Source organism: Ictalurus furcatus, chromosome 17, assembly GCF_023375685.1.
Source record: "Ictalurus furcatus strain D&B chromosome 17, Billie_1.0, whole genome shotgun sequence".
Classification (NCBI taxonomy): domain Eukaryota; kingdom Metazoa; phylum Chordata; class Actinopteri; order Siluriformes; family Ictaluridae; genus Ictalurus; species Ictalurus furcatus.
This window is the reverse complement of record NC_071271.1, coordinates 11,914,518-11,930,397: the sequence shown is the minus strand read 5'-3', so window position 1 is coordinate 11,930,397 and position 15,880 is coordinate 11,914,518. Positions and strand designations below refer to the sequence as shown.

At 40.0% G+C, this 15,880-nt stretch overlaps 1 protein-coding gene across 1 annotated transcript; it reads left to right on the top strand.

The window, feature by feature from the left end:
- The first annotated feature begins 1,202 nt into the window (after window positions 1-1,202).
- Window positions 1,203-11,644, top strand: abhd15a (abhydrolase domain containing 15a). Its single transcript, XM_053647561.1, has 3 exons — window positions 1,203-2,260; window positions 4,666-5,018; window positions 9,054-11,644. The coding sequence occupies exons 1-3, from the start codon at window positions 1,757-1,759 to the stop codon at window positions 9,601-9,603; spliced, it is 1,407 nt and encodes a 468-aa protein (XP_053503536.1). The 5' UTR covers window positions 1,203-1,756; the 3' UTR covers window positions 9,604-11,644.
- The last annotated feature ends 4,236 nt before the right edge of the window (window positions 11,645-15,880 follow it).

The following is a 15,880-nucleotide window of genomic DNA, read 5'->3' as shown; positions in this document are numbered from 1 at the left end:
AATCATGAGGTCTCATCAATGGCATACTAAGACTTGTGTGTTGCAAAAACCTTTAAACATACACAGTTAAAGGCAACTGCATTCATAATTTCAAATTTTTTAAGTGATGTACTGGATTCATGCTGAATTTCCTTTGAATACCAAACATCATAACGAGAAATGTTGTAACCATTTCATTCAAACAAAAGTACACTAAACTTACAGTTCTGACATCTGTCCTTTGCATAATTTGTACTTTGTTTTGACAATGTATGTTTTTCTACAAAGGCATTTTGAGGAAAAATGATGATTGAGTAACTGAACCTCCATGTTCATTACAGAGCTGACATGGGTCAGTTACATGGGTTTAAAAAAATATCAGCACAAATGGAGATCAAATCTCGGAGATGTTTCACTCTGTGTAGGCTAATCACCTGACATAACTTTCACGGATAAGTCCTTACAGGATTTCGTGGTGTTTTTTCTGATTGTTGGGGCAAAAAATACTTGATTTTGCTGCAGAGCTTTTGTGCCGAAAACTACACGAACTGGCAAAATCGCAATTGCAAGAAATTGTTTTGCACGTGATGTCTGTTGGTAAATTAGACCCTTTTACATGTACTCATCTTCAACGCACATTGAATCGAAGGGGGCTTATTGCCTGAATGTGCATGGTGATGACGTCACATGATGTGTCTTAGCTAAATCTGCGATAATTTAGAAAAATTGCAAGCTCCTGAGAATGTTGCGGAGCTTGATTTTGCGTTCATTTCTGCAGTCTCAAAATCCTGGAGTGGCTGACTGATGCTGCATGAGTCTACAGTCTGGGCTAGAAAGAAATCAGCCCCAGTCTCAATTCTTTATATGCTTCTATGTTTTATACCAGGCCCCTGGATACAGTACATAGCAGCCCATACAAACAAGTATCCTAGTTTATTCAAAGCCATTGATAATTCCTGACCCAGATTCATATTTCTCATGAAGCACTTGACATTACTGATTACTGATTGTTAGCATGTTTGCCCTGCACCTCTGGGGTTGGGGGTTCGAATCCTGCCTTTGCCCTGTGTGCATGGTGCTTGCATGTTCTCCCTGTGCTTCAGGGGTTCCTGAAGTTTTGAAATTGTAAAAAGGTACTGATCACATAAAGGGCAAAATGACAATTTACTCCACTATACTTATGATCGAGATGATTTTGTGGACCACCTTTGGATGCGATTGAACAGAAATGTCTGCTTGGGACTGGATTAAGCAAGAGCAGTCGTTATACAGATATATGCTGCATGGTGGAGAGAAAGGCGCCTGCTGCTGGCTTTAAAAACGCTGACAGCGTGAGAAGAGCTCCTGCACTGAGCTCCAGCAAACACACACACACACACACACACACACTGAGCCCTGCATTTCAAAACCTAATGGCGCCAACGTTGGACACTGGCTTGATTTAAAACGCGTATTTTATGCCGTATGGATACCACTGTAGATTATTTTTGCTCCAGAAATGAATCGGTTACAGTGAATCAGTTAGGACAGAGCAAAAGGCATCAGCTTCTAAAAGTTGTTTGAACTTGCAGGAGCAGAGAGGAGCGCACTCGAGACTTTCCCCACAGAGGTCTGAGCGCATGGAGCGCGCTTTCATCAAGGGAATGGATTCACAGCTTTGGCTTTTACGCTTCGGGTGAATCGGTGTCTCTTTTTTTCTTTCTTTTTTTTTTATGAACCCCACCTCCGCTTTCACTGCCGCTGGATTTCAGTGTTTTCGCTCTGAGAAGCCGTTCAAATGCTGGAATGGATCAGCGTTGTTTGTGTCCTCCTCTTGGTGGCCACGTTCTGGCCAGTGCTCAAACATTTGGGAGCGTTTTTAACGGGGCCTGAAATCGCACGAGGAGAGAAGAGCGCATCGGAGTGTGCAACTGGGACAGAGCCCGTTAAAGTGCACGAGCCGGCAGGTGAATCATCAGCCCCTGTCGCGTTCATCTGCAAGCCCTCGGCACTCGCCAAATACCTGCTCAAACACTGCGCGAGCTTCTGTAAATACGTGCCGAACCCGGCGTGGCACTGGCGGGCGAGTCCGTGCTTGCAGACGCTTTTTGGCGCTCTCTGGCCGCACGACTGCGCCGTGCATTTCATCCGAGATTATTTACAGCTGAGTGACGACGGCCTGGTAGCTCTAGACTGGGCTGTTGTTGGTCCTAAGAGGAGGAGGACTTCAAGTAATTCATCTAGCCCCATCCTTCTGATCATTCCCAACTCTTTCGGAAAGCTCACCAGGAACGTCTTGAAGGTAATAAGATTATGTAAAAAAAAAAAAAAAAAAAAAAAAAAATGATGCATAATTTTCTGGTTTGTCCGGAAATGTCCGTTCCAAATCAGTATCCGGTCTCATCATTGTGCATGAGAAGGGTAAGCTCCAAAATCTATCAAAGCAAGCATGCTATGTCGTCCACAGCAGCTTGTGTGGGATGATACTGTACGCTTGGTATGGTGTGGTATCGTTGTGGTATGTTTGGGTGACCTTTATTTTATTTTGCTAATGTTTTATTCATCAAATGGTATCGTGTACACTATATAGTCAGGATAAAGAGTCATAAAGCATAACATGATCATGACAGAGAGCTTATAGTCATGAAATAATCCTGATAAAGACCATATCATCATCACATTATAATAATGAGACATAATAACATAGTATATGATCTACTTCTTGTGACCTATAACACAGGGGAAAATTAGTGCACACTCAAAATCAAAATGCATGACTGAAAAAAAAGTGTCTGCCTCTTGTCACTGGATTGCTTTCACCTATATGAGGTGGATCACTGCTGCAAGGAGACTTGAGATCCCCCTGCTGTGCATTTATTTGATTTGGATAGCGATGCTCTACTTGCATCATAAGGCTGCAGTCTTTACAAAGTGAGTTCACAGCCTTACAGTCTCCCTGTAATGAAATGATATGCAGAAATATTCTGTGGATGTTGGCGTGCACCACACAATGTGGCAAGAGCAATTGAGGGTTGCTGTCCTTTTGTTGTTCCAGTAGCAGGCATGTCATGTAAGCTTGACTGTAATGATGCCTCCGGCATGCAGTGCACAGTATTTTTGTCACTGTTGCGCCAAAGTGCCAATTAAGCTTTTCCGTATTAGATCTTGACTCTCCAGTGTGTTGCATTCATGAAGAAGACTGCATGAAAAAAAAGCAGCCTGATGTCTCTTGGTGACTTCAGTGGAAATGCAGAGAGAGTAACCTTATGGTACAGTTATTAGGTTACAAGATGATAATGCCTATGGCCAATTTATTTTTTTCACCTCAGGTTCATGCTGAGCGCAATTACCATCAACTCTGTGTTGACACAGTGCTATATTCAGGTTAAAATGAATTTATCAAGTCAAATATGGAAGACATTATCTTCATTTTGCTTGGCAGATCTGTGGTGCTGTTTTGCTGATTGAAAATGAGTTTTTGGACAGGATAATAACATGATACCATATGAAAAATCGTGCCTTAAGGCTCACTCTTTGAGTTTTGATATTTCCACCTATTTCCTGTACCAAAACATTCCTGAAAACTGTTTCGTACATACCTTTCTGTACAAATCTGAACATCATGGGTTTAATGACATCTGAATTTGGCTCAAGTTTCCCTGTGGTCAGATTGATACCAAGAAAGAAAGCAGTAAAGCCTGCTTGTTCATGTCTTTGTGGTTATTTGATTTACTGCACTCACTTTACTTAGATTCAAATCGCGCTTCCTTCCCTGAATGGAGTCGATACTGTTACACAAGCACCAGTGATAAGCTATTTCCGGTATAACATAAAATCTAATTTATAAGCTGAAAACACCTGGTTAAAAACTTTTTTTTTAAATCAGAGTGTTTTGAAATCGATAGAACCTAAGAGTGCTTTATTAAATTAACTCCATGAGGGTTTTTTTTTTTGTGGTGGAGTGATGGTTTATAACTGTTGCTCCTCTCCCTTGTGTGCAAACTTACACTCTGGTGTAGATTAACCTTTGCCCTTAGTAGATGTTATTTTGCATGTGTGAAAATGCTGCTGCTGTGTTTCAGATGGTGCTTATGACTTTAATATGATGATTGTCAGAACAGCATCGTAGCCAGCATCACTTATGGTGTGAACTATCATCATAAATGCCCCAGCCAAAAAGATGACCGCTTTAGAGGATATTGCTTTGGTCTTGCTGACTGTGATGGGTGGCATCAGGCAAAAGTGCAGCAAATGTGTCTTGTACAATAGAGCTGTGCCCTGTCCTGTAATTAGGAGAGCAGGTGAAATAAGTCCAGCATTGACCTTATTCTGTCTCTTTGACTGAATGCTTGCTTTTCTGCTTCTCTGGCTTGTTGAACATGTGAGGAATGTGGTGCATAGCAGAAGTGCTGCTATTCAGTGTCTTGAGAGAATTCCCCATGTGCCTGATTTACACAGGAAAAGTACTCAGCGGCACTGACTGCAATTACACGGTCCTCTGGTTGGTTTGTTTCAAATAAATCTGGGTCAGTAACATGCATCTGGATAAAAAAACTTTTTCGAACACACACACTTATGTAGTGGAATATTTATTTTATCATGGCCATAAAGCTTTTATGTGTGGAAGAGACTCATCTTTGTGTGTCATCCTTTTAGATTCTCTCCCACTGTGATTGGGACATGACGGTGTATGCTTTTTCTCCTTAGCTCTGTGAGGCAGCTCTGAGTCATGGCTACCTCCCTGTGGTGTTTAACCGGCGCAGTCAAAATGGTACGCCACTCAGCACAATCAAACTACAAGAGTTTGGGGACCCAGCCGATCTGCGAGAGGCAGTACGGTACATTCGCTACCGCCAGCCTGCGGGCCGTCTCTATGCGGTGAGTGAGAGCACTGGCTCTGGTCTACTTCTGTCCTACCTGGGAGAGTGCGGCTCCTCCAGCTATGTGACTGCTGCTGCCTGCCTGTCGCCCATCTTCCGCTGTCAGAGCTGGTTTGAGAGTGGTCCTGGCTGGCCCTTCCATTGGGTTCTCCTGCTCTATCAGAAGGTCTGCCTTAGCAGGTATAGTAAAATGAAACACTTCCAACACACTATTCCATTGTATTATAAATTCACTGCTCACTTTATTTTAGAAACTGCTAATTTCTTCAGATTTTCATGCACAACAGAATGGCAAAACAAAATACACTATATGGTGGACATCTAACCAAAATACACTATAAGTATGTGGATGCCTGACCATCACACCAATACAGTATGTGCCTCCGCCTTTCTGGGAAGGCTTTCCACTAAATTTTGGTGGATTTCTGTGGGAATTTGTGTTCATTCAGCAACAAGAGCATTAATGAGGTCAGGCACTGATGTCAGGAGAGGAGGCCTGGGGTGCAATCTGTGTTCCTCAGGGTTCTGCGTAGGCCACTCTTGTTCTTCCACTCCAACCTTGGCAAACCCTCACTTTTTGCACAGGGGTTTGTCAGGAAAATGTTGTGTCCCCCTTGGTTCCAGTGAAGGGAAATTGTAATGCTACAGGATACAAAAACATCACATACAGTCATGTGTTTCTAACATTGTGGCAAAAGATTGATGAAGGCTCATGTATGGGGATGATGGTCAGGTGTCCACATACTTTTGGCTATACGGTGTACACCCAGCGAGAGGCAGATCTGTGGGTGGAAATGCCTTTTTGATGATCGAGATCAGAGGAGAATGGCCATGCTGCTTCGAGATGAGAGGAAGGCTAAGGTAACACAAATAACCTCTCTTTACAACTGTGTTGAGGAGAAAAGCATCTCCGAAGGCATAAGAAGTTGAACCTTGAGGCAAATAGACTACAACAGTAGAAGACCACATGGGTCTTCTGCTTCTGTCAGTCAAGAACAGGAATACGAGGCTACAGTGGGTACAAGCTTACCAAGACTGGACGGTTGAAGATTTGAAAAAAGTTGCTTGGCCTTTTTTCATTCTTCAGCTTTCCAGGACTGCTGAATCTACCCTGACATCTTTAATCAACAATGCACTTCTGTGGTTGGGCAGCGTGTACTAGGATTTGTAAAATGTTGGGGAAACCTTGCGTTTTTTTAAAAATATGTGACTTTCAAGAAACCTTTAATACACCCCAAAGTTGTACAAAATATTCTAGGAGAGATGCTGCTGTGGTAGGAAATAGATAAAAAAAATTTAAAAAAGTCTGCTGCACATTTTGAAGTGCTAGGCTTCCCCAAATCCTTTATAACACACACACACACACACACACGCGCACGCACACACACACACACAAACACACGCACATGCACACAGTGGCAACTTTATAAGGTACACCTACCATATACAGTGGTAACAAATATATATATATATATATATATATAATGTTTGGATAAACCTGTATTATGTTTGCATTTGTTTGATATCCATGAGAGCAGAGTATTTTTGTGAATTTTGTGAACAAAAGGTTAAACAATAGACAATTTTTCGCAGCCTTTTTTGCTCATATTTACCAAGGGTGGCAATATTAGTGGAGGGCACTGTATGTGCACTTTGTAGGTATGTGATTATTGACTGTAGCCCATCTGTAATTTGCCAGCTCCTGTCTACCTCCTCCATTAATGTTAATGAAACTGACCAGATATTATTTGGTTGGTGGCACAACCATGACACTGACATACTACTGTGGTAGTGTTTATGCCATGGCTTGCTGGTGGTTTTAAACACTTCAGTGTTAATGCTGAATTGAGAGAGAATCCACCAACTGAAATCTCCAGCCAAAACCAATTCAGTACTCATGAACTGTTCACTGATGAAATACTAGATGACTTTGCATGATCAAAGCTGAGCTGTAGTCTCTGTGTGCACATGTACAAGGTAGACTAACTTATAAAGTATGGGAATAAAGTAGGCAGTTGTTGAAAAACCTCAGAGGCTTGATCCACATGTACTAGCACCAGACACACACTATTACGCAATTACCTTGTCAGTGTCACTACTCTGTGACCTCTGGATTGGTATGTATAAAGCTGCTCAGAGTAAACATTTGTGGCAAAAATTACTTTTTTTTACTTTTACTTTTTTAATTTACTCTACACATAGGCTTATATACAAAATATGTTTAACCTTAAGGGCAATTATTCAAGACAATCCTAAAGAGTAGTAAAAGGTGATAGTACTGAAATAGCGCTATCCATATCTATAATCCACTATTTTCCGTTATTTCCCAAGAGAGCATGTGCTGCAATTCATGTCTGATGCAGTTCTCAAAAAGATGCACCAGATTGAGCATGAAATTATCCTTTTTACTCACAGTTTTAATTAGCAATCAAATAGAAAGCAACTCCAGATGATAGAGACACAACCATTTCCGGCACATCATATCTATCTGGCTGCTCTCTTGGTTTGATCTCATAAATATATAACCACAATATCATTGGCTGTCATGGCTCTGCTTGAGTGACCAGTCACCAAAACCAATGCATCAAAACCAATATTGATATGAATTTTATGTATGGTTTTTAATAGAGTCAGTTGTTATAAAAAAGAAATAATGGACTATTTCATTTGTTTATGGCTTCTTTTATAAAAATTTTTTTTTATCTACATCCAGAATTTTAAAAGTACATTGCAGTCTCAAGGATTTTGTGATTTTGCAATCGCAGAAATTAATTCAAAATCAGGCAAACTTCACAATATTCGGAGGAGCTTGCAATTTGTAAAAATTACCACAGATTTTCTGCAGATTTGGGCAAGATACATCATGTGACATCATCACAAGACACATTCAGCCAAAGCCCCCTTTGATTCACATGTGTCGAACATGAGTACAGCTAAAAGGTCTCATTTACCAACAAACATCACTGTGAAAGACTGTGCAAAACAATTTCGTGCAATTGCCATTTCGCCAATTCAAGTAGTTTTCCACAAAATAACCCCACAAAGAACTCTGTAAGCTGCATCGCAAATTTGTTAAAAAGCCTCAGCAAAATCAAGCATTTTTGGCCGCAACAGTCACCAAAAATTTCCTGAGATCCTGTACGGACTGGCATGCAATCATTTCTTGTACTGTACTGCAATATGTAATACAGCTGGATATGAATTATTAATCGCCCCTGCCATCCTATAGCAAACTATATTTTTTTTCATCCAACTAATCAGGTTGAACCCAAGTCTAACCCAACCCTGTGTTTTTCCACCAGTTTTCATTTGATCAAAGGACAGTTACATGACTTTACATCAATTATCATCACTAAAGCAGGCTAAATCTCAAAAGCATTCATTCATCTTCAGTATTCGATTTATCCTGAACAAGGTCACTGTGGATCCAGAGACAATTTAGGGGCGGTTTAGTGTAGCCACCTACTGGCATGTTTTTGAAAGATGGGAGTAAACCACTGAATAACTAAGGAATAAAACTTGACATGACATGCTGTTTTATGAAAATAATTAACGATAGGGTGGTGTGATGTAGCCTGAGACAAACCAGTTACTATTACCACCCCAGAGTTGATTATGTTCCAGTAACAGCACATCCTGAAGTGTTTTATTCTTCTTATTATACCAGTGGATTTGCCAGTGGATACAGTTTTTAATTTATTAAAGAAGGGCATGCTTTTTAACCCTTTACAGAACATCTGCAAGACAAGATAGTTCCTGTTATCAAAACACAATCTGCCATGTTACTAGAAAGCTCTTATATAAGTCATACACTATAAAGTATTAGAAAGAGCACATTTTAATATGAACCTGTGATTTGATGTAAAGCTGGCATTTTTTTGTATATTGGCTAAAGAATTTTTGTACATTGCTAAGTAAATTCACTGATTTCTAAGAATTTTTTGGCAGATTTTTACTATGAGTCGCTTTATACATACAAGAGATGGTCTGAGATGGGACTATGGAGTGAAGGCGAGTTGACAAATTATGTATTGGAACATACACAGCTACAGTCGGTAACTGTATACCTGCTGTGCTAACGGTGATGATCCAGTGCTATTGATTTCTGTAATGCTTTTGGTCTGCTCAGTAGCATAATAAACAATTTTAAATATGGAAGCCTGCTTTTTTCGTCTGGACAAAATCTTTACTGATTGGGTTGGAATTTTCCTGCAGGTACAGAACAGTGCTGGGGGAGCTGGTCCATACTGACAGCCTGTTCTCCAGCCGCTCACTCAGGGCCATGGAAGAGGCACTGTTCTGTCAGTCTGGTCTGAAGGAGGCACCAGTTGAAGGAGCCTGGGAGGCGTACTGGGAACGCAATGATGCACTGAGGGACGTGGACGAGGTGGCAATCCCGGTGCTGTGCGTGTGCAGCCGTGATGATCCGATTCGTGGTGAAACTCAGTCCACGCTACCCCTAGAGTTGTTTGAGAGCAACCCTCACTTCTTCCTGCTGTTGACGGAAAGTGGAGGCCACTGTGGCTTCTGCACAGCCAGTGAAGAACCTGTGCTCTGGAGCCACCAAGCCCTTCTTGAGTTCTTCAGGGCTACCAGCGACTTCTTTGCCGCCGAAGAGCGGGCCAAGTTGACCGCCAGATGTCGTGGTGTGAACGTGGGTGCCAAGGTTTTCCGCCATCGCAGCGTGAGCACCTACAAAAAGTTGCCAGTCTGCTCACACAACATCCACACCATCTACAACTGGCAGAGGTCTTACACCAGATGATGATTACTGCCATACAGCTTGGAGGAGGTTGTTGTTGTTGTTGTTTTTTAATAGAAATAAACATATCAGAACATACCAGGCATATGTCAGAATGTTGGTTTGTGGTGGAGATTTGCATATATCTGCATATATAAGACTGTATACGTGAATGAGTCGAGCACTTTACTGTAAGATAAAGAAGTAGTCATGTAACAGGGCTTTATGTTCCACGATTTACATGGTGCTTCCCGTATCTCATTCCCTCATCTATTCCTTATGTTCATCTGGATGGCGGTTGTCTGTTTCACTGCCATTACAACATCCTGCATGTAAATTGATAAACACAGAATTTTCCATGAGGTAATGCTCTCAGTATGTGCAGCTTCTGGTAGGTGGAGTAATGAGCTGTAACGTTATCACGAGGCTATTACGTTTGTGCTATAATTCTGAGACTGCTGGGATATTTATGATTGCCTTGTTGTATGATATATTATGTTGTGTGTAAGTAGTTGTCGGAAACTACTGGGTTTTTTTGGCCACACTAAGGTTGCAGGGTTATAGCATTCTTTTTTGCGATGGGTCAAACTAGCTTGTGGTTTTTCACTGAAAACACTGGTGTGCCAGCCTTTTTTAAAATTTTCACAATTTGTAACGTGGTGTTACTGTCACATCTGTTTTTATTTGTTAAATTATCTACATGCTTGATGAAAGAGTTTAATTAAAAGAATTGATCTGAAATCATATACTTGAGATTCACATTTCTTTAATTTAATTAAAACAGTATTGTAGGTGGAAGGTTTGTACAGATTTAAACTATAAAAAAATTCCACTGCCTTAGGTGATTTATTGTCTAGCCAGAATTCATTTCAGTGATGACTCTGTTTAAATCAGACATTCCGCAATGTAGATGTAGACTGCAGTCGGAGCAGAGCAAATGTTTGTGAGCTTGACTGGATGTGAAGGTCTCTGTAAACTATGTTCTTCTGCTCTCAATCTGCCTCTGGTAAATTTCAGTGATCTCTGAACCCAGCAGTTCCTCTTTTAGATGCATATAAATTACCTGTCAAGTCTGCAGCATTATTATTTTTTTATCGGAACACCACCAGATCTGTGAATCAATCTGCTATGTAGTTATGATATGCTGTTTATATGTTTTATGTGTAGGTGGTTAAAACCTGCTCAAATGGTGCCTAGAAAGAAAAAAGAGTTAATAGGTTAATTTGATTTGTCCTTTAAAGAGAAGCTGGCGTGACAGTAATTGTTAAGTCTTGATTCACTTGAGGTAAAACTGAAAATTCCTAACACTGCCTCTTCAATCAAAGAGATCTCGTTTAAAGAAAAACTGAGAATGGGAATCAGCCTTGCCATGGCTTTTCAAAACCCAGAATCCTTTCAGGCTGCAAGTGGACAAACTTAGGCGGAATATTTTATATTAATAAAATGTAATGGCTTGTGACATGAAATGCATTACAGACGAAGAACTGGCATGACTAACGACTTCGGTGGAATTTGTAATATGCTTACAGTGCCATCTAGTGGAAAAACAAACTGATTCAAGATAAGCAAATGGAGCTGAGCAAATGTGTGAAGTGTAGGAGTAATGCGTGTAGTGCTATTAAGCATTCTGAGAGCTCATTAGTTTTTGCCAGGTATTTTTCCAACAGCCAATATGCAGCTAAATTTATAAAAAATTGTTTATTCTGGCTTAGGAAAAGAGAAGAGTACAAGATTGTGTTAGTATAGTGCAAATTGTTAGTCTTTTATTTTTATCTCACACATGCAGCACCATCATTTTCCAGGTGCCAATATCCAATTCATTTTATTTTCATTTGAATACCAGTAGTGGCTTTACATGATGTTTATTATTTAAATTCACCATTTGTGACAATCCCATACTCTATGACTTAAAAGCATGAGTAATGCTTTGTGTTGCTCTAGACTTTTCTGTGGTTTTAGTCCTACAATATAGTGAGCTTAAAAAAAACAACAACCCTGAGACATATGGGGTTTCAAAAATATTTCAATTTTCTTCTCACCAGTAACTGAGGTGTCACAAAGCTGAGCAGTAAATGAGTTTGGGTTCATTTGGACTTATTTCCTGTTTTGTCAGATTAGCGTGTACTTCTCATGGACAGAAGTCATGTGCTATTTAACCTGTAGTTAATCCGAAGACATTTTGGTGTAACTGAAACGTTTTTATAGTTGGTTTTATATTTATACGGATATGGTTGTTGATACTGCATTACCATGTCAGCAGGTTTCTCAGACAGTAAATAGCAGTACGGCACTGTACTGATCAAACTAACCAGGACATGATACACACAAGTCTGACACAGTTCCTCCATGTTTGGCTTAGAAACTATTATATTTAGTACTTGTTTTCAGTGGAAATGCTGCGTGAATCAAAAACCAGCCCACATTTTAAGCACATGCACTGCATGACAATGTGCCTGAGGTTAGAATTTCAAACAGCTGAGGAGTTTCCTTTTTTTTTTTGTTGTAAAACTGTACACATGCCTCTCATGACTCCGCTCTCATGAGTTCAGTCACCTGTTCAATAAAAACTTGATCTAATAATCAGTGACTATAGTTTAGTGACATGTCTGCTGCCACATACAATATAGATCTCATGGGAATCAAAGTTTAACTGACTAGAGGGAATGTCTGATTTTTCACTTCCGGCATCTTAGATTTAATTTAGTGATCTAGTTAGGTTCAAAATGACAAAGCAGAGCAGTAAATGGTCTTGGCTTTATTTGGATTTATTTCCAGTTCCGTGGGATTGTTCTTTACTTCACGCCATTGATAACACCTGTGGTATTTGGCCTGTAGCAAAGGCTGTTCCTTGTTTCCACTACCCAGGTGTGACTATGTCCAACTCAAGCAGCAAATATTTGCTGTGGCCTTCGGCAAGTTCGGCAAATTCCCAACACGAATATGACTCAGACACACTAGGTGGGGGTCACCTTAAAAAATTCTCTCTTGCTCGCTCGCTCTCCCTCTCTTTCACGCTCTCTCTCTCGCTCTTTCTCTCTCACACACACTCTCTCTCTCTCTCTCTCTCTCTCTCTCTCTCTCTCTCTCTCTCTCTCTCTCTCTCTCTCAGAGCCAGCTAACTCCTTTCCCCTGGGCAGGGCTCACACAGTCAGTAGAAGATGTAATGTAATGTGACATGTTGTCTGGCTGGGCATGAGTAGACCAGATCAGTGGAGCCATAGGGGCCAGGATCTTACATTCTTCCTCCTTTGACTGCAGATGAGTCACATTTTACAGCTGATTGAGAGAAGAAAAAGGAGCCAGTGATGCTTAAACAAGCCGTCTTGCACTTCCCGGCCCCGATGTAGAGAAATTGCACTCCCTCGTGGAGACTTGCGTCAGACCTTTTTTCCATTATGCAGATTTGTGCCTGCATAGCATGACTAGTGACTGACAACAGATGAGCTATGAACAAGGCAAAAGACTAAACAGGGCCTTTAGATTCCACAGGGCTGTTACCAAGCAGCAAGCAGTGGTTCCCAGTGTCAGTCCCTGTGCTATGCAGGCTTTAATATTTTCTCTGCTTAACATGCATAATGAGTGCCCTGAAGTAATTCATAATTAACCTGATGATTTGAAACATTCATGCTGTTATCCAATCAGCCAATCATGTGGCAGCAGTGCAATGCTTAAATGCCTGGTCTTTGTACAATCTTTCTAATAACTGGCTGAGTGTTTCTGAAACCTGAAACCTGATGCAGAAGCATGCACATCCTCTCAATTCTGTCCTTGAGGCCCCAATCATTAGAAGGAACCATGGAGAGTGAGACAGGCATCTGGCCACCTTGACCTCAGACATGCACCTGCAATCTTCAGTCCATAGGCCTGTGAGTTTCCACACGTAACAATAAAGCTACGAGCCACTCGCATGCTGGAAAAATACAGCGCATATCTCCTTCCTCTAAAATGTTATGTCTTTTTATGTCCACTTGAGAAGGCCTCAGGGTGCTACTACGCAGTCCATTTTTCCACCACTCCCAAAACAAAACAAACTCTCACACACTAACACACAGACCTGGGCTAAGGCATATTCCCTTGCTCAATACAATTACTATTTTTTTCCTGTTGCATGTGATTAGCCTTTGCATGGAAAAAGGGTAAGACTGAATGCACATATAAGTTGTGTTTTCAAGTGGAGCATACTCTGATACATTACAAATAGAGATGTACTTAGTAAGTAGAGCTTTAATCCTAAACAAATTCATGTAATTTACTTTATTAGTTAACAATTTAGTGATTGGGTTGTAAACAATAAAATAATTACTGCAGAAATAAACACAGATACTCAAAATGTGAGCACAATGTGAGACATTGCTATATAGCACTTTTAACATTCATTAGCTAGAAGATTTTTTTTTTATGATCAGGGTTTTCACAGAACTTTGCCTTGTATGTGTTTAAGTGGGAAAGAAATTTGCCATGAGCAGAGTTTAAATCTGCAGCATGTCACACTGTAACCCAACACCGTTACAGCAGCCTGCTTCTAAAGTTCAATTCAAATAGATTTCATTATTTTGATTCTTATCAGCTCCACAATGTGAAGGTTAAATACACAGCTCCTCGTTGTATCTCTTACAACATCTGTCCTAACGTATGTATTATGTAAGGAAAAAAACATGGCAGGATGTGCTGTTACAGGGAAATAATCTGATTATTGTTCTATAACAACACTGCCAAATGACATGTCATATTTTTTTATCCATTTATAGTTATGCCTAATATTGTGAACATCAGTGAAACAAGTTTTTTCCTATTATAATTTGCATTATATTTTGTAGCACCAGTCTCTTTTTCTTTCTTGACATTAGTAAGACATACAATACAGCTTGCCAAGAAACTGCAAAGTCATCAAACTCGCCTGTGTCAAAAACCTTAAAGGAACAGCTTTACTTCTGAATGTTACAAACTGTAGACAATGGAGACTCCTTTCAAAAATGCTAAATAATCTTCTCCTCACAGAAAGTTTCACCAGGTCAATGATTACACGTTTTTTACCCATGTATGTGGAGCGTTCACCAAACATGTCCCTATGAATGAGTTAGAATAGAAACCTAACATTGGCACTACTGTCAGAGCCAAGTTGTTATAGAAAATTATTCAATAACTTCTGACCAAACTGGTTTGAGAATTCAACAGCACTCTGGTACACTTTAATCTATTTTATTTGGGTCTTTATCATTATAATCTTTTGAGTGCAAACCATTGTGCAAACCAAAAGCAGATATATATTATTATTATATAATTCGCAGTGCTCATTTTTATATGTTATTGCATTCAGGGGGCATGTTTGCCTTGCACCTCTAGGGTTGGGGGCTAAAATCCCACCTCCACTTTGTGTGTGTGTGGAGTTTTCATGTTCTCCCTGTGCTGTATGCTTTCCTCTGCATACTCTGGTTTCCTCACCAAGTCCAAAGACATGCATCGTAGGCTGATTGGCTTTTTCTAAATTATCTGTAGTGTTTGCAGTTGTGCCCTGTGATGGGTTGGAACCCCATCCAGAGTGTCTCCTGCCATGTACTCCAAGTCCCTTGGGATAAGCTCCAGGATCCCAACAACCCTGAGTAGAATAAGCAGTATGGAAAATGGATGGATGGATTATTGCATTCATTCATGTATTTCTTAGTTTAAAAAAGCTTTGCACTGTCATATGGTGTAATAAATAAAATACATATATCTGATGGATGGGAATTTGGCCCAAAGATAGCAATATTATTACATGAAAACAATATTACAGAAATATCTAATATTTTTGGTATAATTGGTACAGTGTGATCTTCTGCCTGATTCACAAGTAGGTATAGATTGTTATAGTGACTGATGGTTGTCTTTTTCATTTGTGTGGAAAATGGACAGCGCTCATAATAATAGCAGCTTGTTAAATGTATTTTTGACATTATTCTTGAATAAAAATAATACAACTATAAAGCATGCCAATGTTACGCATAAAGTATAAAAATAATTGATGTTACTGTTGTATCCGTCTTCTTTCTGGTTCTAGTTCTGTTCACTAACATAAAACACAGTAAGCACACACTGAACTCTTTGATTATATTAGTTTAGAAATCTTACAGGACTAACTCATGTCCAGCCATGTTAATGAATCTTGTTTTGGTAATGTATGAGCATATAGTTGGTCTTGACCTTTACTTTTACACCAGTGTCATGTAAAACAAATGGGTAAGTTTTGCTGCTCCTTACATAACATGAATCAGCAGTTATGTTAATGATTCCTTTTTTTTCCTTCTGAAAATGGAAACCAAGT

What these genes read in the sequence shown, in the direction of transcription:
- abhd15a (XM_053647561.1), top strand. Translation starts at nt 1,757, where the DNA reads ATGCTGGAATGGATCAGCGTTGTTTGTGTCCTCCTCTTGGTGGCCACG. An exon ending in TCACCAGGAACGTCTTGAAG is followed by an intron (nt 2,261 to 4,665) that starts GTAATAAGATTA and finishes TTTTCTCCTTAG; the next exon opens with CTCTGTGAGGCAGCTCTGAG. An exon ending in CAGAAGGTCTGCCTTAGCAG is followed by an intron (nt 5,019 to 9,053) that starts GTATAGTAAAAT and finishes ATTTTCCTGCAG; the next exon opens with GTACAGAACAGTGCTGGGGG.